At 50.2% G+C, this 20,740-nt stretch overlaps 1 protein-coding gene across 6 annotated transcripts in view; it reads left to right on the plus strand.

Annotated features, from left to right (window-relative positions):
- TRPM2 (transient receptor potential cation channel subfamily M member 2) overlaps positions 1 to 20,740 on the plus strand; it is an 87,301-nt gene that overhangs the window by 25,799 nt on the left and 40,762 nt on the right. For all 6 annotated transcript variants that reach the window (XR_004183395.1, XM_031665791.1, XM_031665792.1 and 3 more), the window contains 8 exons: positions 1,088 to 1,288; positions 4,692 to 4,794; positions 11,431 to 11,552; positions 11,791 to 12,144; positions 16,193 to 16,330; positions 17,225 to 17,354; positions 18,723 to 18,868; positions 19,680 to 19,792. Coding sequence is in view for 5 of the 6 variants with exons in the window: in XM_031665791.1 (XP_031521651.1) it covers positions 1,088 to 1,288; positions 4,692 to 4,794; positions 11,431 to 11,552; positions 11,791 to 12,144; positions 16,193 to 16,330; positions 17,225 to 17,354; positions 18,723 to 18,868; positions 19,680 to 19,792 (1,307 nt within the window). In the remaining variant the exon portion in view is untranslated. The remainder of the gene's footprint in view (positions 1 to 1,087; positions 1,289 to 4,691; positions 4,795 to 11,430; positions 11,553 to 11,790; positions 12,145 to 16,192; positions 16,331 to 17,224; positions 17,355 to 18,722; positions 18,869 to 19,679; positions 19,793 to 20,740) is intronic.

Here is a 20,740-nt window from a genome sequence, read left to right on the forward strand (position 1 = left end):
GCTCCGCCTCCTGGGTTTACGCCATTCTCCTGCCTCAGCCTCCGAGTAGCTGGGACTACAGGTGCCGCCACCACGCCCGGCTAATTTTTTGTATTTTTAGTAGAGACGGGGTTTCACCGTGTTAGCCAGGATGGTCTCGATCTCCCGACCTCGTGATCCACCCGCCTCGGCCTCCCAAAGTGCTGGGATTACAGGCGTGAGCCACCGCGCCCGGCAAAGGAAGCATTTTTCAAAGTACAGGGCCACAGCCCCCATCCCAGGTCTGTGGTGCCAGCAGCTGTGTGACTGCGGATTTGGCATGCGGCCTGAATGCGCTGCTCTGCTGGCCTTCCTTCCTGACCCGAATCCTAACCGCTTTGTGATGTGCAGGGTGCGAGGCGACCTCACCTGCTGTAGGAACGTATGAGGACATATAGCCTGCGGATCTGGACCAAGAGTGTGGGCTTTTGTGAAGGATGGAATCATAGGCAGTGTCCCATTTATGTTTCATGATTGCAGGAGGTCAAAACAGAGCCTTGGGGGCTTAAGGCTGGACAGGAATCCATAGAGCACTGGGTCCTCACTCCCTACGCATGCCAAGTACCCTTCACGCTCTCCTGCTGGGGCGGCTACACCCGCCTCCTTACCCCAGGCGGATGCTCACACACATGGCAGGGTCCTTTCTGCCAGACGGCCTTGTGGCCAGTCCCTTCCCGAAGTCCAGCACCCCCTGGAGCCCGGGGGCCCTCCTCATTGCCCTGCTCTTACTGTGGGCTTTTATGAGGTTGGTAACTCCAGGTCCATGCAGCGTCCCCTTTGCTGCGAGGCCCTCACGTCTGCAGGTCCATAGGCAAAAATGCTGAGAGCCTTTGATTCTGCTGGTGCTGAGGCCTGAGAGGCGCCAGGTGTGCAGCCCCCAGTGTGTTGGGGCAGCTCCCTCTTCCCCCAGAGCAGGGGATGCCACCAAACTGATAAATGCTTTCAGTGGATCCTGGAGTAGTGTTAGCCCAGCCCTTCCCTTAGCTGGCCTTGGAGAATTCTCCATTCAGAAAGCGTTGGAGCGAGGTGAGGACCCAGTCCCGGGCTCATGCCCCCGCCTGCCTTGCAGACCATCTACAACGCCACCACCAACGGCACCCCTTGCGTAGTTGTGGAGGGCTCGGGCCGCGTGGCCGACGTCATTGCCCAGGTGGCCAACCGGCCTGTCTCGGACATCACTGTCTCCCTGATCCAGCAGAAACTGAGCGTGTTCTTCCAAGAGATGTTTGAGACCTTCACGGAAAGCAGGATTGTCGAGTGGACCAAAAAGGTGAGGCTGACGGGCACGATGGTCACCGGCATGTGGCTGCTTCACAGAGACACCGTCAGCCTGGTGGGCAGCACCAGGACTCACGGATCGATGCGGAGAACCCACCGGGTCTGAGCGGGTGCCAGAGCGATTTGCAGAGGGCAGGGCGCAGGTGGCAAGCCTCCTGGCTGGGTTCCGGAGGTCAGATCCCGGGACAGCACGTGAAAGGAGGGTGTGAACCTCACCGGCAGCACAGCAGGGCGGGCTGGGAACACTGCCGGGCTCATGGTGCTGTGAAAAGAGTCTGCTGGATTGGAGGGGTGGGAGGCAGGCGTTGGGGAGGCCTCAGCCGAGTTGGGCAGCAGGGCAGCTGCTGAGTAATGGCTGTGGGTCGCAGGGTCAGTCCAGCTCATAGCCTCATGGGTGAGTTAATGGAGGCACGTAGAGTGGCCTCAGGAGGGGCCATTGCCCCCAGTCCAGGGGTAGATTTTGGGTGGCCCCTGCCATGACCCCAGCCTCCAGAGGGGGTTAGTTGTGAAGGGCCGTGGTTGGTCAGCCCTGACCACCTCACAAAGCCCTTGACCAGGGGGGCGGGCTCCAGTGGAGAGTCCCTCCCCTCTCTGTACCTGCTGGTTCCAGGGTCATCTGACTCAGTCCCTGGAGGATTCTTGGCGGGGGCTGGCACTGGGGCCTTTTCATCCTGTTTCCCAGCAAGCCGGGGCCGGCAGAGCCCTCAGTCTGTGTCTTTCCTGCAGAGCCTGGACATCCCCAGGTTCTGAGTGGCTGACATGCACTTTCCACGGCTCCCGCTGTGTTTAATTTGGGCTCTGTGAGCAGTGGTGGCCCCTAGCTGCAGGCCACAGGGACACGTGTATTTGGCCAGATTGGGCCTGTGGAGAATGGATTAAAAACGTGCACCCTCAGGAACCACGGGTATCGGAAGGGCTGGGTGGAGGTCTTGGCCCCGTTGGCCCATCTAGAAGCAGTTTCCATGACTGGTGGTTTGTGGGTGGCACAGCGACCTTGTTTTCTTCTGTGGTTTGTGATGGTCTCAGAGTGACCTCGTTCTGCACGGATGTCTTCTGAGAGCGTGTTTGCCCGGCAGGAGAATAACATGATGTAGCCGCAAGCGTCAGATCAGTCTGTGAAAGCATCACGGTCCGGCTGTGAGCGGCCGCTCAGCTCCCAACGTCAGGGCGGCTTTCCTTCCTTCCCAGTGCCACTGGGACTTGTCAGGCAGGCCCTGGAGCCCTTTCTCTGCCGGTTGATAAATTATTCAGGCAATTTTCAGAACTGAGTTTAATCAGCTGTTGTTGAAAGGTGCTTATTTTTAATGCGCTCTCCATAGCCAAGCCAAGGCCCTGAAAGTGGTGCTTTCACACGGAGCCGTCAGGCCTCAGCAGGGTCTCGGCTTTTCACTGACGCTCCTGCTCAGTGGGGAGAGGCTGAGCCACACAGCTGGGGTCAGCGCGCTCCCTTAACACGCCTTCTGGGAGTGTCCGTCTACACACTGGAGGAGTTGCAGAGCCATCCTGGAGTGAGTGCTGCCGCTGGTGGGCGGCCCCGTCAGAGGGGCCCTGGGGCCTCCCTGCAAGGTCTGACAGCTGTGGCCAGGAAGTTGTCCACCCTTGCTCAGCCTCGCCTTTCTCATCTATCAAGTAGGGGTACTGAGTGCTCCACTCAGACGAGGAAACAGGCCCCGGTGTCCGTATGGGCTCGGACGCTGGGAGCTGCTTGACCGTATGAGGACAGGGTGGGCTGAAGGCTGGAGACTTTTATGGGCTCAGACGCTGGGAGCTGTTTTGCCATGTGAGGACGGGGGCTGAAAGCCAGGAGACCTTTGGCTGCTGGATGAGGGTGGAGTTCGCCAGGGAGTCCAGGATGTGTTTTGGAGTTGTCACGAAAGCTGGACCCCCAGGGATGGGGCACCGTTGGGGTCTTAGGCATGGAGGTGGAGTGTGAGGAGCCCTCCAGGTGAGGGCAGAGTCTGTGTGGAAGCAATGAGGCCAGGCTGGGGACGAGGAGAGAAGCAGAAGAGGCCAGGCGTGGCCAGCCTTGGGAGCAGTGGGAGCCATGGGAAGATGCGTTTGTGGAGTTGCCTGCCCTGGACACAGGGGGAAGGTGCTTCAAGGAGGAATAACTGTAGCAGACATACCTGCTAGGGACACCATGATGGATGGATGGATGGATGAATAGTGGGTGGGTGGTAGATAGATGGATGATGGGTGGGTGTGTGGATGGATGGATGGAAAGATGGATGGATAGATGGATGGATGGATGGATGGTAGGTGGGTGGGTGGGCATGTGGATGGATGGATGGATAGATGGGTAGCTAGATGATAGGTAGATGGATGGATGGATAGATAGGTAGACAGACAGACAGATGATAAAATGGATGGGCTGGGCACAGTGGCTGACACTTGTAATCCCAGCACTTTCGGAAGCTGAGGTGGGTGGATCACTTGAGGTCAGGAGTTCGAGACCAGCCTGGCCAACATGGTGAAACCATGTCTGTACTAAAAATACAAAAATTATCCAGGCCTGGTGGTGGGTGCCTGTAATCCCAGCTACTTGGGAGTCTGAGGCGGGAGAATTGCTTGAAGACAGGAGGTGGAGGTTGCAGAGAGCCAAGATCGTGCCACTGCACTCCAGCCTGAGTGGCAGAGCAAAAACTCTGTCTCAAAAAAAAAAAAAAAAAAAGGATGAATTGATAAATACATAGATAGATAGATAGATGATAGATAGTGAGTGGGAGGTAGATAAGTGGATGGATAAATGGTTGGTAGGTGGGTGTGTATATAGATGGATGGATAGCTAGACGATAGATAGATACATGTGGATGGATAGATGGATACATGGATAGGTGTATAGATAGATACATACATACATACATAGATGAAACACACACGGATGGGTAGATATATACATGGATGGATAGATAGATAATATAGATAGATGGATAGATGCATAGATGGATAGATGGATAAGATTAGGTAGATAGATAGATGCATAGATGGATAGATAGATTGATTGATTGACAGATAAATCAATTGACAGATAGATAGATAGATAGATAAATGGACAGATAGATAGGCAGGTAGGCAGGTGGTGAGGAGTGGCCCGGGCTTAGCAGGAGGGCCGGGAGGAGCAGCCTCGCATGAAGCTGCACTAGCATCAGGATGAAGATCCGTTGCTCTTGGATTGTGTCTTCCACCCAACGGACTCTCACAAACGTGTTGTATTTGGTCCCCATGAATCTTCATCCACACCGTCTAAGGCAAGAGGAGATGTGGTGGTGTCCTGACCACAAGGGCAGGCAGGACCCCGGGCTCTGGCTGTGTCTGGGGCCTCAATTCTGTGTGTCTTGGAGGAGGCAGGGGTTCAGGGGTCACTGTGTGTCTCACTTGGAAAATGCTTGTTGCAGATCCAAGATATTGTCCGGAGGCGGCAGCTGCTGACTGTCTTCCGGGAAGGCAAGGATGGTCAGCAGGATGTGGATGTGGCCATCCTGCAGGCCTTGCTGAAAGGTGAGGGTCAGGGAACATGGGGGGAATGGGGTGGAGGCCAGAACGTGGGCTCTGACGATGCTAAGTTCTAGTCTCGAAGTGCCATGATTCTGGGAACCAGAATATTCCTCCTTGGTCAGAAACCCTGACCAGAGGGCAGCTGGCGATGGGCAGGTGGGCGCCTGCCTGTCACCTGATGTTAGAGGTATGAGTTCCTTTATTTTTACTGGAATCCGAGTGCAGCCGCTGTCATTTATACCTTTGTAATAGTCATAATTTCTCACAAAACTTCAGGGTGGAAAGGAAGAGTGCGGAAGTTGCCTTTCCTGCTTGCTGGCTACTTTAGCTCCTCTACCTCTGATGCAGGAGAGTGTAGAGGCAGAGCAGGGCCTCAGGAATGGTGTGATGTACTCGAGCTGCAGTGGCTCTCTGTGTAACTTCTGTTGCTTAGCCTGGCCCATTCTCCAGGCCACAAACATCGCTGTCCTTTTCTTATGCCACAGGTGAGAAGGCTCATGCCTCCTTGTCTTACCTAGCTGGATTCAACATGGCCAGGACATCCCTGACACTGGGAAGCCTTGGTTTTATACGTGCTCCTCCTGCCCGATGCTGGGCTTCTCACCCTCCAGGGTCAGAGGCCCCAGGCTGATTCTGAAGGGCTCAGCAGAGTGGGCCCAGGCTGGGATCAGCAGGGAACTTTTGTGATAAAGGCCAGACTTTCATCTTGTTTCTGTGTTGATTTGAGACTCCCCTTATCAAGCACTTGATGTGCATAAAACCTCACACCCACAGCGAGATGATAGACTACGTATTAGATCACAAATTAGGTCTTAATTTATCTCTCAATAGATTTAAGGTAGATATTATACAAAGTATCTTCTCTGACAACAAGATGAAGTTAGGAATCAATAATGGATGTAAAAGTGGAAAATTCACGAAGTTGTGGAAACTAAACACTACCTTAAACAGCCAATGGATCAAAGAAGAATTCAAAAGGGAAATCAAGAAACCAATGAAAACAAAAGCACAACGTATCAAAGCTTATGGGACGTAGCAAAAGCAGTGCTAATGGAGAAATTTATAGCTATAAATGCTTACATTAAAAAATAAGATCTTAGGCCAGGCACGGTGGCTCATGCCTGTAATCCCAGCACTTTGGGAGGCCGAGGAGGGCAGATCACGAGGTCAAGAGATCGAGACCATCCTGGTTAACATGGTGAAACCCCGTCTCTACTAAAATTACAAAAAATTAGCTGGGTGTGGTGGCGGGCGCCTGTAGTCCCAGCAACTCGGGAGGCTAAGGCAGGAGAATGGCGTGAACCTGGGAGGCGGAGCTTGCAGTGAGCCAAGATTGCGCCACTGCAGTCTAACCTGGGCGACAGAGCAAGACTCCTTCTCAAAAACAAAAAAACGAAAAAAGAAATAAGATCTTAAACCAACAACCTAACTTTACAACTTAAGTAATTAGAAAAATAAGAACAAATAAAATCTTTTTCTCCAAGATAGAAATAAGGGAAGGATGCATACTTTCACCACTTCTATTCAACATTGCATTGGAAGTTCAAGCCAGAGCAATCAGACCAAAAAAAAAAAAAAAAAACTTATACATTGGGAAGGAAAAAGTAAAATTATTTATGTTCACAGATGATATGATTTTCGTATTTGTCCATTTTCACACTGCTATAAAGAACTGCCCAAGACTGTGTAATTTATAACGGAAAGAGGTTAAATTGACTCACAGTTCAGCATGGCTGAGAAGGCCTCAGAAAACTTACAATCATGGTGGAAGATGAAGGGGATGCAAGGCACTGTCTTCACAAGGTGACAGGAAAGAGAGGTGCCAAATGAAGAAAGAAGAGCCCCTTCTAAAATCATCAGATCTCATGAGAACTTAGTATTATGAGAACAGCATAGGGGAAAATGTCCCCGTGATCCAACTACCTCCACTTTGTCTCTTCCTTGACACATGGGGATCATAGGGATTATAATTCAAGATGAGATTTGGGTGGGGACACAGAGCCTAACCATATCAATTTTCTATGCAGAAAACTGTAAAGATTCCACAACAAACCCCTGATCTAATAAATGAATTAAGCGAAGTAGCAGGACACAAAATCAACACACAAAAATCTGCTGCATTTCTATACACTAAAAATGAATACTCAGAAAAGGAAATTATTAAATTCTATTTAGAGTAGCATCAAAAAGAAAAAAAATACTGAGGAATTAATTAAACCAAGGGGATGAAAGACTTGTACAATGAAAACTGTAAAACACTGCTGAAAGAAACGAAAGACATAAACAAATGGAAAGACATCCCATGTTCATGAATTGGAAGCCTTAATATTGTTAAGATGTCAATACTACTTAAAGCAATCTACAGGTCCAATGCAATTCCTATCAAAACCCCAGTGATTTTTTTTTTTTTTTTTTTTTTTTTGCAAAAATAGAAAAGCTCATCCTAGAATTCATGTGGAGTCTAAAGGGATCCCAAACAGCCAAAATAATTTTGAAAGGGAAGAACAAAGCTGGAAGACTCACACTTTCTGATTTCCAAACTCACTACAAAGCTATAGTAATCAAAACTGTCCGGCAATGGTGTAAAGAAAGACATAGAGGACTGGGTGTGGTGGCTCATGCCTGTAATCCCAGTACTTTGGGAGGCCAAAGTGGGCTGATTGCTTGGGCTTAGGCGTTTGGGACCAGCCTGGGCAACATGGTGAAACCCTGTCTCTATAAAAAATATAAAAGCTGGGCATGGCGATTCATGCTTGTAATCCCAGCAATGTGGGAGGTTGAGGGGAGAGGATCACTTGAGTTCAGAAGGTTGGGGCTGCAGTGAGCTATGATTGCACCACTGCACTCCAGCCTGGGCAACAGAGTGAGACCCTGTCTCAAAAAAACCCCAAAAAGATGTGGAGAACAGTGGAACAGAATACTTAGCCCAAAAATAAACCCTCACATATATGGTCAGATGATATTTGACACGAATGCAGAAATCATTCAGTGAGGAGAGGGATAGTCTTTTCAACAAATGATGCTGGATAAACTGGATATTCGCATGCCAAAGAATCAAGTTAGACCCTTACCTAACACCATATACAAAAATTAAGTCAAAGTAGGTCAAGGACTTCTAAATATAAGACCTAAACTCTTAGAAGAAAGCACAGGACAAAAACTTCATGACAAAGAATTTGGCAGTGGTTTCTTGGCTATGACACCTAAGGCACAGGAAGCAAAAGAAAATATAGATAAATTGGGCTTTATGAAAATTAAAAATTTTGTTCATCAAAAGATATTATCAACAGAGTAAAAACGCAACCCATGGAATGGGAGAAAATATTTGCAAATCATACATATGGTAAGGGATTGGTATCCAGAATATATAGAGAACTCCTATAACTCAACAATAAAAAAACCCCAACACAATTCAAAAATGGGCAAAGGACTTGAATAGACATTTCTTTAAAGAAGATGTACAAATGGCCAATAAGCACATGAAAAGATGCTCAGCATCACTAATCATTAGAGAAATGCAGATCAAAACTAAGAGATATCATTTCAAACACATTAGGATAGCTACTATAAAAGAGAACAGAAAATCACAAATGTTGGCCAGTGTGTGGAGAAACTGGAACCCTTGTGCACTGCTGGTGGATATGTAACATGGTGCAGCTGTCATGGAAAACAGGATGACAGTTCCTTAAAATTTAAAAATACAATTCCTATATGATCCAGCTATTTCACTTCTAGATATATATGCCACTCCCCACCCCCAAATTTAAAGTAGGGTCTGGAAGAGATATTTGTACACTCATGTTCATAGCTGTATTATCCGCAATAGCTAAAAAGTGGAAGAGGCCCAAGTGTCCATCGACAGAAGAATAGATAAGCAAAATATGGTCTATACCTAAATGGAATATTACTGAGCCTTAAAAAGGAAGGAAATTCTGACACATGATACAACATGGATGAACCTTGAAGACATTATGCTAAGTGAAATAAGCCAGTCACAAAAGATACTATATGATTCCACTTACATGAGGTCCCTGGAGTAGTCAAATTCATGGAGACAGAAAGTAGAATGGTGGGTGCCAAGGTCTGGGGGAAGGGAGTTGACCTTGGGGAGTTAGTGTTTAACGGGGATAGAGTTTTAGTTTCCAAGATAAAAAGATATATGGAGGACAGCGATGACGGCCGCACAACATTATTAATGTACTTACCACCAGTGAACTGTACACTTAAAAATATTTGGCTGGGTGAGCTGGCTCATGCCTATAATCCCAGCACTTTGGGAGGCTGAGGTGGGAGGATCACTTGAACCGAGGAGTTTGCGACCAGCCTAGGCAACATAGCGAACTCTGTCACTACAAAAAATTTTAAAAATTAGCCAGGTATAGTGGCGCACACCTGTACTCTTAGTTACTCAAGAGGCTGAGGTGGGAGGATTGCTTGAGCCCAGGATGTTGAGGCTGCAATAAGCCTCATGATTATAAATATGATCACAGCACTGTGCTCCAGCCTGGGGGACGGAGTAAAACCCTGTCTCAAACAAAACAAAACAAAACAACCTCAAGAAGTTAAGATGGTAAATTTTATGCTACATGTATTTTACCACAATTTAAAAGCATAATGAATTTTAAAATATCAACTTTATGAAGGTTCAGCTTAGAGACAATAAGCTCCTCCAATTCTAAATGTATTGTATAACAAGCATAGACACCGTGATACACCACAGTCTCCATACAGGACATCTCCCTTACCCTGAATGTTCCCTCATGGCCCTTTGTAGTTAAGCCTCCCTCCAGCCTGGCTCTGGAAGTCATCTGTCTGCTTTCTGTCACTCTAGAATAGTTTTGCCCATTTTAGAACTTCACATGAATGAAATCATACATGATACATTCTTTCGTGTCTTGCTTCTTTTGCTCAGTGCATTGTTTTTGAGATTCATCCATGTTGTTGCATGTGTCAGAACTTCGTTCTTTTTTGTTTGTGAAGGAGTGTCCTATTGTGTGAATATACCACAGGTTGTTTTTCCAGTCATCTGTTGGTGGGCATAGGTTGTTTCCAGTTTGGGGCTGTTATGAATAAAGCTGCTATTTGTCTTCATTTCTCCTGGGTCAATATCTAGGAGTGGAATTACTGGCCTTTATGGTAAGTGTATGTTTCACTTTGTAAAAAACTGACAAACTTTTCTGAAAAGATTGAAAAGATTGCATTCCTTTTCCTGTTTGCTGGCAATGGATGAGCGTTACCCTACATCCTTGTCAACACTTGGTGTTGTCAGTCTTTTAAGCTGCAGCCATCCTAGTGGGCATGAAGAGACATTTCATTGTGGTTTGAACTTAAATTTCCCTGAGGACTACTGATGTGGAGCATCATTTTAAGGACTTTTTGGCCATTTGCCTGTCTTCCTTCTGAAATGTCTTTCAGCTCTCTTGTCCATTTTTATTTGATTATTTGTCTTCCAATTTTCGATTTGTAAGAGTTATTTTTATATTCTGATACAAATCCTTTGTCAGATATTTTCTCATGGTGTGTAGTTTGCTTTCATATTTTCTTCAAGATGTCTTTGAAGAGCAGGAGCCTTAAATTTTTTTATTGTTATTTTTATTTATTTATTTGTTTATTTTTTTGAGACGGAGTCTCGCTCTTTCGCCCAGGCTAGAGTGCAGTGGTGCAATCTCGGCTCATTGCAAGCTCCACCTCCCAGGTTCACACCATTCTGCTTCAGCCTCCCAAGTAGCTGGGACTACAGGCGCCCACAACCACGCCCACCTAATTTTTTGTTTTTTTAGTAAAGACGGGGTTTCGCCATGTTAGCCAGGATAGTCTGGATCTCCTGACCTCGTGATCCGCCCACCTTGGCCTCCCAAAATGCTGGGATTACAGGCATGAGCCACTGCACCCAGCCAATTTAATTAGTTTTTCTTTATGGTTCATGTTCTTTGTGTCATAGCTAAGAGATCTCTGCCCATCCCAAGGTTGCAGATATTTTCTTCTGTTTTCTGATAGCAGCTTTGTAGACATAGCCTTTATGTTTGGGCCTATGAACCGCTTCAGGTTGATTCTTGTGTATGGTGTGAGGTAAGGGTCAAAGTTCTTTTTTCTTTTTCCCCAAATAACAACCCATGTTTTGAAAAGTTAAACCAGAAAGAGAGCACAGAAAGTACTTGAGCAAAATAACTTGTCCTGAGAACCAGTGAGGTGGTTGTTGCCATTGAACATTTACAGGCAATTGAGGCAGGATTGGAAATGCGATGGCTTCTGAGTCCTGAGTTTTGGATGAGTTAGTGTAAGATGCCTGCCCTCCAGAGACCTATGTCTTCTTAAAACAGGGAGGCCCTTTTCTTGCTCACTGCCCACCTGTTGCTCAGGGGCCAGGGCATGGCCAGGAGGAGGGCAGGGGAAATAGGGGTGCATGGACATGATGACTAAAGCCCCAAGATTCACTGATTCTGACTCTGAAATGGAACATGATTTTGCAAGGCTGTGTGTATGGGAGGAGGTCACTGGGTGCTGCACCTGTCACTTTGAATTGTTGAGAGGCAAGGGCTCATGACACATCTCTGCCTCTGACATCATAAGTCAGTCGCCCTAGAGGGAAATGGCTTTGAGCCCCAGATCAAGGCCCAGTGTGCACCTGTTCATCTGCAGCCTCCCGGAGCCAAGACCACTTTGGCCACGAGAACTGGGACCACCAGCTGAAATTGGCAGTGGCATGGAATCGCGTGGACATTGCCCGCAGTGAAATCTTCACGGATGAGTGGCAGTGGAAGGTAAGTCTTCCTGAGTGCCCTGTGGAGGGGCCCACTGGGCCCACGTGCATTGCACCACCGAAACAAGGGCAGGCGAGGATCGCCTCGTCTGGATCCCAGCCCTTCCCTTGAGGGTGGGTGACCCGGGCAGCTTTCATCCTCCCCAGCAACAGCAGCCCCTATCTCCAGGGTCTTTGAGATCAGGATGACATGGGATGATGACCAAATGCATTCGTCACCACACAATGCTTGCTTTCAGCCTTCAGATCTGCACCCCATGATGACGGCTGCCCTCATTTCCAACAAGCCTGAGTTCGTGAAGCTCTTCCTGGAGAACGGGGTGCAGCTGAAGGAGTTCGTCACCTGGGATACCTTGCTTTATCTGTATGAGAACCTGGAGCCCTCCTGCCTGTTCCACAGCAAGCTGCAGAAGGTGCTGGCGGAGGAACCCGAGCGCCTGGCTTGTGCACCCGCTGCGCCCCGCCTGCAGATGCACCATGTGGCCCAGGTGCTGCGGGAGCTGCTGGGGGACTTCACACAGCCGCTCTACCCCCGGCCCTGGCACAGCGACCGGCCTCGGCTCCTGCTGCCCGTGTCCCACATCAAGCTCAATGTGCGTGCTGGTAACGGGGCCCAACCTGGCCTTGCCCGCGCGGGATACTGCCATGTTCTTAGAGCTCTCTGTTTTTAAAATTAGCTTTTATTTTTATTAGAAAAGACACATGCTCTATCTTAGGCTGCTTGGGCTGCTGTAACAAAATTCCACAGATGGGGCAGAAACTACCAGTTTATTTTCTGGAAGTTCTCGGGGCCCGAAGTCCCAGATTAAGGCACCAGCAGGGCTGGCTTCTGGCCAGGGCCTCTTCCTGCTTGCACGTGGCTGCCCTCTTGCTGTGTCTTTGCATGACAGAGAGAGAAGTCTCTGGTGCCACTTCCTTTTCTTTTTCAAATATTTATTTATTTTATTTATTTATTTATTTATCACGATGATTTATTTATTTTGAGGCGAGTCTCATTTCACTTCAGGCTGGAGTGCAGGCTGATCTCGCTCATACTGTAAGCTCCGCTTCCTCTGGTTCCTGCCCATTCTCCTGCCTCTCTAGCCTCCCAAGTAGCTGGGACTTCACAGGCCACCACCTGCCAATTTTTTGTATTTTAGTAGAGACGGGGTTTCCATTGTGTTAGCCAGGGATGGTCTCTCACTCCTGACTCGTGGATCCACCTTTTTGCCCGGCCTCCCAAAGTGCTGGGATTACAGGCTTGAGCCACCACGCCCGGCCATTTATTTTTTATTTTATTGAAACAGGGTCTCACTCTGTCGTCCAGGCTGGAGGGCAGTGGCGTGATCATAGCTCACTGCAGCCTCAACCTCCCAGGCTCAAGCAATCCTCCCACCTCAGCCTCCCAAGTAGCTGGGACTACAGGTGTGCACCACCACACCTGGCTAATTTTTAAAATTTTTTGTAGAGACAGTTTTGCCATTTTGGACAGGCTGGTCTCAAACTCCTGGTCTCAAGTGATCCGCTCTCCTCAGCCTCCAAAAGGCTGGAATTTACACCCTTGAGCCACCATGACTTGCCTATTTTTATGTTTGAGACAGGGTCTGGCTCTGTCACCCAGGCTGTAGTGCAGTGGTACAATCATGGCTCACTGTAGCTTCCACCTCCTGGGCTCAAGCAATCTTCCTGCCTCAGTTGCTTGAGTAGCTGGGACTATAGGCACGTGCCACCATGCCCAGGTTTTTTAAAATTTGTTTTTGTTTTTGTTTTTTTATGTTTTGTAGAGATGGGGTCTCATTATATGGCCCAGGCTGGTCTCAAACTCCGGGGCTCAAGTGATCCTCTGTCTTGACTTCCCAAAGTGCTGGGATTGCAGGTGTGAGCCTCTGCACCTAGCCTCACTCCTCTTTTTATAAAGAGAACACACCTATCCACTTAGGAACCCACAATGTGGCCTCATTTAACCTTAATTACCTTCTTAAAGACCCTATCTCCAAGTGCTGTAGTCACATTGGGGGTTAGGGCTTCAACATATGAATTTTAGGGCGACACAGTTCAGTCCATACCATACCCTTTCTAAAAGTTCCAAACAGTACAAAAGGTTCTGCAGGGAGCATGATCCGCCTGCCCTGATCCCACTCCTGCCCAGTAGATGTGCTTGTTTTTTCCTACAGTCAGGTCAGTAACATTCCAGAGTATTTTTGTGAGATGCCCAGTGTGCACTGCAGCTGTAGGAGAGAGGATGCTGTAGTCTGCATCCTGATTCAATGGGAGCCCTGCTCTAGTCTCACCTTCATTTAATGGGAACCCTGCTCTAGTCTCCAACCTTATTTAACGGGAACCCTGCTGTAATCTCCACCTTGATTCAATGGGAACCCTGCCCTAATCTCCACCCTGATTCAATAGGAACCCTGCTCTAATATCTACCCTTATTCAATGGGAACCCTGCCCTAATCTCCACCCTGATTCAATGGGAACCCTGCTGTAATCTCCACCCTGATTCAATGAGAACCCTGCCCTAGTCTGTGTACCCTTATTCAGTGGGAACCTGGCAGTGACTCAATGTCAGGAATGATGCTGGATTTTGTATTTGTTTTTCTCTTGGGAGTATTTTTTTTTTTTTTTGAGACAGAGTCTCGCTCTGTCGCCCGGGCTGGAGTGCAGTGGCTGGATCTCAGCTCACTGCAAGCTCCGCCTCCCGGGTTTACGCCATTCTCCTGCCTCAGCCTCCTGAGTAGCTGGGACTACAGGCTCCCGCCACCTTGCCCGGCTAGTTTTTTGTATTTTTTTTTTTAGTAGAGACGGAGTTTCACCATGTTAGCCAGGATGGTCTCAATCTCCTGACCTCGTGATCCGCCCATCTCAGCCTCCCAAAGTGCTGGGATTACAGGCTTGAGCCACCGCGCCCAGCCTCTTGGGAGTATTTATCTCTGATGCATTAAGGTTTTACAAAACAAAGCATCAGATGCCTTTGAAAGGATTGAGCTGCTTTTCTTCTTTGACCTATGAATTTGGTGAATTATTTTAACAGATTTTCTGACAGTGAAACATGTTTTTATTCCTGTTTTGAATTTCAGCTTGGCCTCAGTGCAAGTTTAATATACTGAATTCTCTTGACAACATTTTCAGGGTGTTTGCATCAGAATGCTTAACCCTTTGATTGCAGTTTTATTTGGGGAGCTATATTTGTCAGGTTTTGATAGCAATTTTATGTTAGTTTTGTAAAAACCATTTGGGAAGCTTTCTTTCCTTCTCCGCTGCAGGACAGTTTATGCATCTGGAGTTAATCGCTTCTTATAACCTTGGTCGACTCCCCTGTGAGTCCATCTGGGCCCAGTGCCTTTTTTTTTTTTTAAATTGGCAATAGTTCTAGTAACTTTCTTGTTTATTTTCTGATTATTTTTATGTTTAGGTTCTCCATCTCCTCTAAGCTCACATTTGGTTTTGTTTTTTTTCCTGCTAGAAAATAGTCTATTTCCTCCAGGTTTTCCAATCGATCCATTGTTCCAGGTGAGCTCTGTCTTCACTCTTGAGAAAGACATGGGTATGACTTGGTTTTTTTGTTTTTTGTTTTTGAGACGAAGTTTCGCTCTTATTGCCCAGGCTGGAGTGCAATGGCATAATCTCGGCTCACTGCAACCTCTGCCTCCTGGGTTCCATTGAGTCTGTTGCCTCAGCCTCCTGAGTAGCTGGGATCACAGGCTCCCACCACCATGCCCGGCTAATTTTTTGTATTTTTAGTAGAGATGGGGTTTCACCATGTTGGCCAGGCTGGTCTCGAACTCTTGGCCTTAGGATCCACCCATCTTGGCTTCCCAAAGTGCTGGGATTACAGGCGTGAGCTACTGCATCAGGCTGGGTATGGCTTGGTTTTATACATTAACAATCTGCGCTTCTTAAGTCCAGAGAGTTTATTTAGGACGCTCAGTTGGAATATGCTTAGGAAGGTCCAAAACAGAAGCTCAGGCTTATCCGTACCTGTGGTTTAGGAAGAAAAACACATTTCTTTATAATGAAAAACCTTCAGGAAATCTCTAGGATCCCCTGAGGTGTGTTTTTTACAGTATGTGATTTTGGAGATGTGTTTTCTACTTCCGGGAAGTATTTCCCAGCTACGTGAGGACGTGCTTCCTGGTCCGGGGAAAAGCCCAGCCGTGTAGGGGAGGTGGGTCTGGGCAAGGTGCCCTGTCCTTGCTCGTGTGTGAGCCTTGTCGCCCACCCTTCAGATCTTTCCTAGTGGCTGCTCTGCCAGAGACACTGAAGGAGATTCCCTCAGGGAGAAGACAGTCACTGGCCTGTTAACACCCTCCACTGTGCTAGAAGTTTACTTCGTTGAAAGTGGCTTTTATGCCATCAGATAAGACTAGGGAACCTTGAAGTGCCTGGCATGAAACAAGAGTCTACAAACGTTGGTAAAGGAGTTAGATGGGTATTTCACTTTCTAGATGTTTCTAGATGTCTCTAGAACAGTGCTTTAAAAAACTTCAGTGTGCATAAGAATGATCTAGGCTGTTGCTGAAAATTCAGGCTGTAGTTCTCCAGGGACAGTGAGATCCTGAGAAGGTCAGGGCTGGGATTAGGGCTTTCACCTCTAACAGGTTCCTCCAGTGACTCTGAGCCAGTGGGGACCAGCTGGGGCTCTGACTGTCCACTGCTTACCAGGTGCAGGGAGTGAGCCTCCGGTCCCTCTACAAGCGTTCCTCAGGCCATGTGACCTTCACCATGGACCCCGTCCGTGACCTTCTCATTTGGGCCATCGTCCAGAACCGTCGGGAGCTGGCAGGAATCATCTGGGCTCAGGTAATAAGACCGGCTTCTGAGCAGACACAGCTATAGGCCAGTGGCCAACTGGGGAGCGTGGCTGGAGAGCTTGAGGCCAAGTGCCAGCGGGGCCTGTGGAGGGGTGTGGGCATCTCTAACGTCAGGAAGGACTTGGGGCACCCGGAGTTGGAGAACAAAGAACTTAGCTCTAGGCAGGAAAGGAATTTTTTTTTTTTTTTTTAAAGACGGAGTCTCGCTCTGTCGCTCAGGATGGAGTGCAATGGCATGGCCTTGGCTCACTGCAACCTCCGCCTACTGGGTTCAAGCGATTTTCCTGCCTCAGCCTCCTGAGTAAATGGAACAACATGCATGTGCCACCACGCCTAGCTAATTTTTTATGTTTTTAGTAGAGATGGGGTTTCACCATATTGGTCAGGCTGTCTCAAACTCCTGACTTCATGATCCACCTGCCTCGGCCTCCCAAGGTGCTGGGATTATAGGCATGAGCCACTGTGCCTGGCCTAGGAAAGGAATTTTTAAATTAAAAGTTCTTAAAAAAACTCATTCTGTGGTTATGTCCAGGGCCGAGTCTTGCTGGACACACACAGGCCGGGTGGTGCCGCCCTCTGCAGCTCACACTGGTTCTGGTGGGGGCCGGTGCATGCGCTGGGCACGTGCTGTCCATTAGGCTTTGCAGGGCAAGCAGTCCCCTCCCACAGGCCACGCGGGAGCCTGGACCATCAGAGGTTGTGTACTGACTGGAGCGGGGCTTAAATTGTCTGTGTAGATGTGGTCACAGACAGTGATTGCCCAGCGGCCCGCACCGTCCCCGGGCCTTGTTTTCATCACCCAGGGCAGTGTGTTGGGTTCCCCAGGCTGGGTCGAGCCTGGCTAGGCCCTTTAGAGTCTCACGGTGGCTCCTCCGGTCCCCAGAGCCAGGACTGCATCGCAGCGGCCTTGGCCTGCAGCAAGATCCTGAAGGAGTTGTCCAAGGAGGAGGAGGACACGGACAGCTCGGAGGAGATGCTGGCACTGGCAGAGGAGTGTGAGCACAGAGCCATCGGTGAGCTCTGCCAGGCACGGGCTGCAGGCCATGGCTCAGTCATGCATGCTCTCACTGGGGTCCCCATCCCTGGGTCTCAGCCATGCTCGCCCTCACCCTGGGGTCCTCGTCCCTGGGTCTCAGCCCTGCGTGCTCACCCTGGGGTCCTCCCTCATCCCTGAGTCTTGGCCCCATAACCACCCACTGGGTCTCTCTTGCCTGCTGCCCAGATAGAGCCCATTTGTTAAGACAGTGAGATTGCAATAGAGAAAGAGTTCAATTCCCACAGAGCCAGCTGAATGGGATGCTGGAGTTTCATCACCCAAATCAGTCTCCCTGAAAATTTGGAGACTTTTTTTTTTTTTTTTTTTTTTTTGAGACAGAGTCTGGCTCTGTTGCCCAGGCTGGAGTGCAATGGCACAGTCTCAGCTCACCACACCCTCTGCCTCCCGGGTTCAAGCAATTCTCCTGTCTCAGCCTCCTGAGTAGCTGGGATTACAGGCACATGCCACCACGCCTGGCTAATTTTGTCTTTTTAGTAGAGACGGGGTTTCATCATATTGGTCAGGCTGGTCTCGAACTCCTAACCTCAGGTGATCCACCCACCTCAGCCTCCCAAAGTGCTGGGATTACAGGCGTGAGCCACTGCACCTGGCGAGACTGGGGGTTTTTAAGGATAATTTGGTGGATAGGGGACCAGGCAGTGGGGAGCACTGATGGGTTGGGCCAGAGGTGAAATCACAGCGGATTCTTCTCGCTGTCTGCTGTTCCTGGATGTGGTCACAGAACTGGTTGGGCCAGATTTGCAGTCGGGGTGGCAACAGTGGTGCATCAGAACGCAGGCTCTGAAAATATCCTGGGTTTTCCGATAGTGATGTTATTCCTAGGAAGAGTTGGTGCGGTTTGGAATCTTGTGGCCTCTGGCTGTATGACTCCTAAACTGTAATTTCTAATTTGTGGCTACTTTGTTAGTCTTACAAAGGCAGACTGGTCCCCGGCAAGAAGGGGGTTTGTTTTGGGAAAGGGTTACTATCATCTTTGTTTGGAAGTTAAACTATAAACGAAGTTCCTCTCAAAGTTAGTGTGGCCTGTGCCCAGGAATGGACCTTGGAGGTTAGAAGCAAGATGGAGTTGGTTAGGTCAGTTCTCTGTCCCGGTCATAATTTTCTCCCTGTTGTAATTTTTGTAGAGGTGGTTTCAGCCCTATGTGCCCTCTCCCTGGGGTCCTCTTCCCCGGGCCCGGGTGTTTTGAGACATCAGTCCCACATTTGCCCTGTGCCCTTCCCTGTTTCCTGGTGGTGCTTTCCAGAGTGGTTACCCTCTGACTCGGCCCCAGGGCTCAGTGATCGTGACCTGCTTCTCTGACGGGGCTCTTATATCTCCGCCCAGGGGTCTTCACTGAATGTTACCGGAAGGACGAAGAGAGAGCTCAGAAACTGCTCATCCGCGTGTCCGAGGCCTGGGGGAAGACCACCTGCCTGCAGCTCGCCCTGGAGGCCAAGGACATGAAGTTTGTGTCTCACGGAGGCATCCAGGTGACCTCCCAAGGGCGCCTTCCAGAAACAGATGCCTGTGGTGCCTGCAGGGCGGACACAGCCTCCGGTTCACGCAGTCGGCACGCACACTCACACGGGCTTCAGGGCCCTCAGAGGCTCGGGGACAGTGCCTGACCCCTTGGCCACCTGCTCCAGGCTCTGGCCTCCCATTTTGCAGACGGGGAAACTAATGTGAAGCAAAAGCAGGAGCTGGTGGCCGCGGAGGTCACAGTTCACCGCCCCACGGACATTCCTATCTGGGAGCGGCAGGCTGCTTTAGAAGCCCAGGTGGCTCTGGGAACGGCGTCTGCCCTCTCTTCCTGAAGGGATAAGCGGGACACGGCGTGTCCTCCCTGGAGACACAGGGGCTCCCGGGCATGGCTGCCCTCAGCATCGCCCTGGCACCCCCGGCGGGGCCTGGCCCACAGCAAGTGCCCCTCGCATGCTGGGCTTCCTTGGAGCTCCGAGCTATTGCCAAGTCCATGAGCTCCCATCGTGTCCTGGGCTGTGCCGGGCCTGCAGAGGGGTCCTGTCCCCCACTGCAGAGCTCAGAGGGGCCCGCGCTCGACAGCCTGCAACTGCGGGGCCTTAGAAGCCAGCAGAGATGGGGTCCCATAGCTCAAGGTCATGTGAAGGGTGGGATTGGGCACCCAAATGCCCCCGGGCAAGCTCTGTGTTTTCACCACTTTCTGCTGTGAGACTACAGGCAGCTCTGTCCACTAGGCACCCCGAGTCCTCAGCAGACAGCTGATGGGCACCATCTGGGGCACAGGGCTGGGCACCACCATCCTGAGACTGCCCCCATCCGCAGGCCTTCCTGACCAAGGTGTGGTGGGGCCAGCTCTGTGTGGACAACGGGCTGTGGCGTGTGACCCTGTGCATGCTGGCCTTCCCGCTGCTCCTCACCGGCCTCATCTCCTTCAGGTGCTGCAGGGCTGCGGGGCTGCGGGGCTGTGGGAGGGGCTCCTGGGGGCTCAGGACCTTCCCCAGATCCCCTCGCTGGGAGGAAGTCATGTGTCCTCAGAATTGTGCCTGATCCTGGGGCCATAGAGATGGGGGTGGGAAGCGGAGCAGGGCCCCACGTGCTGGAAGCACCTGCCCTGCCCCAGCCCCAGCGCTGATCGCATGATGCTGGTGAGCCCATCCCTCGGCCACAGCAGCCTGGGGTCGGGGAGGCCAGGAAAGATGGTCTCCTGCTCCTGCCAGCACTGCAGACCTGAGCCAGTCTGGGGCTCAGGCAGTGAGTGCAGGTCTAGGGTAGGGGCAGTGAGCCACGGCTGAGTGCCTCCCTGTCCTCGCAGCTGCAGAGCCGTATGCAGAGTCTGATGTAATCGCTTTCCCTTCTGAAGGAGGAGGACATGGCTGGCCATGGTTGAAGACCTGGTCTGGCCTGGTGTCCCCACCTGCATCTCCTCAGAGGCTTGCTGGGACGTTGTGGGGTCTGCTGTGGTTTACTGAGGGCTGGATGGAGTCTCAGGGTCTCCTGGAAGTCGGGGCAGATTCAAGACTCCAGCGAGGTGGCTGAGCCCCTTCTGCAACTCACAGGCCACACTGCCCACCTCCTTCCCTTTCTCCTGATGGCCACGATGGGTACCTGAATGCTCAGGAATCCTGGTGGGAAACTGAGACAGGGAGGAGCGGCTCAGGTGTCCTAAAGCAGTGCTGGCTTCTCCCATGCTGTCCTGAGGATGGCAGAGCCGTATCACTGATGGCCGCCTCTGCTCCCGTTCCAGTGGCCCCGGGATAGGGACCTGGGATCAGGGCATGCCACAGGGGGAGTGTGGTCAGCCCTGCCCCCAGTGAGGATGGCGAGGAAAGCCTGTCCCCATTTACAGGAGGGTCACTAAGGCCTGAGCGTCCACTGAGCACCGG

The sequence above is a fragment of the Papio anubis genome, chromosome 4 (genome assembly GCF_008728515.1).
Source record: "Papio anubis isolate 15944 chromosome 4, Panubis1.0, whole genome shotgun sequence".
Classification (NCBI taxonomy): domain Eukaryota; kingdom Metazoa; phylum Chordata; class Mammalia; order Primates; family Cercopithecidae; genus Papio; species Papio anubis.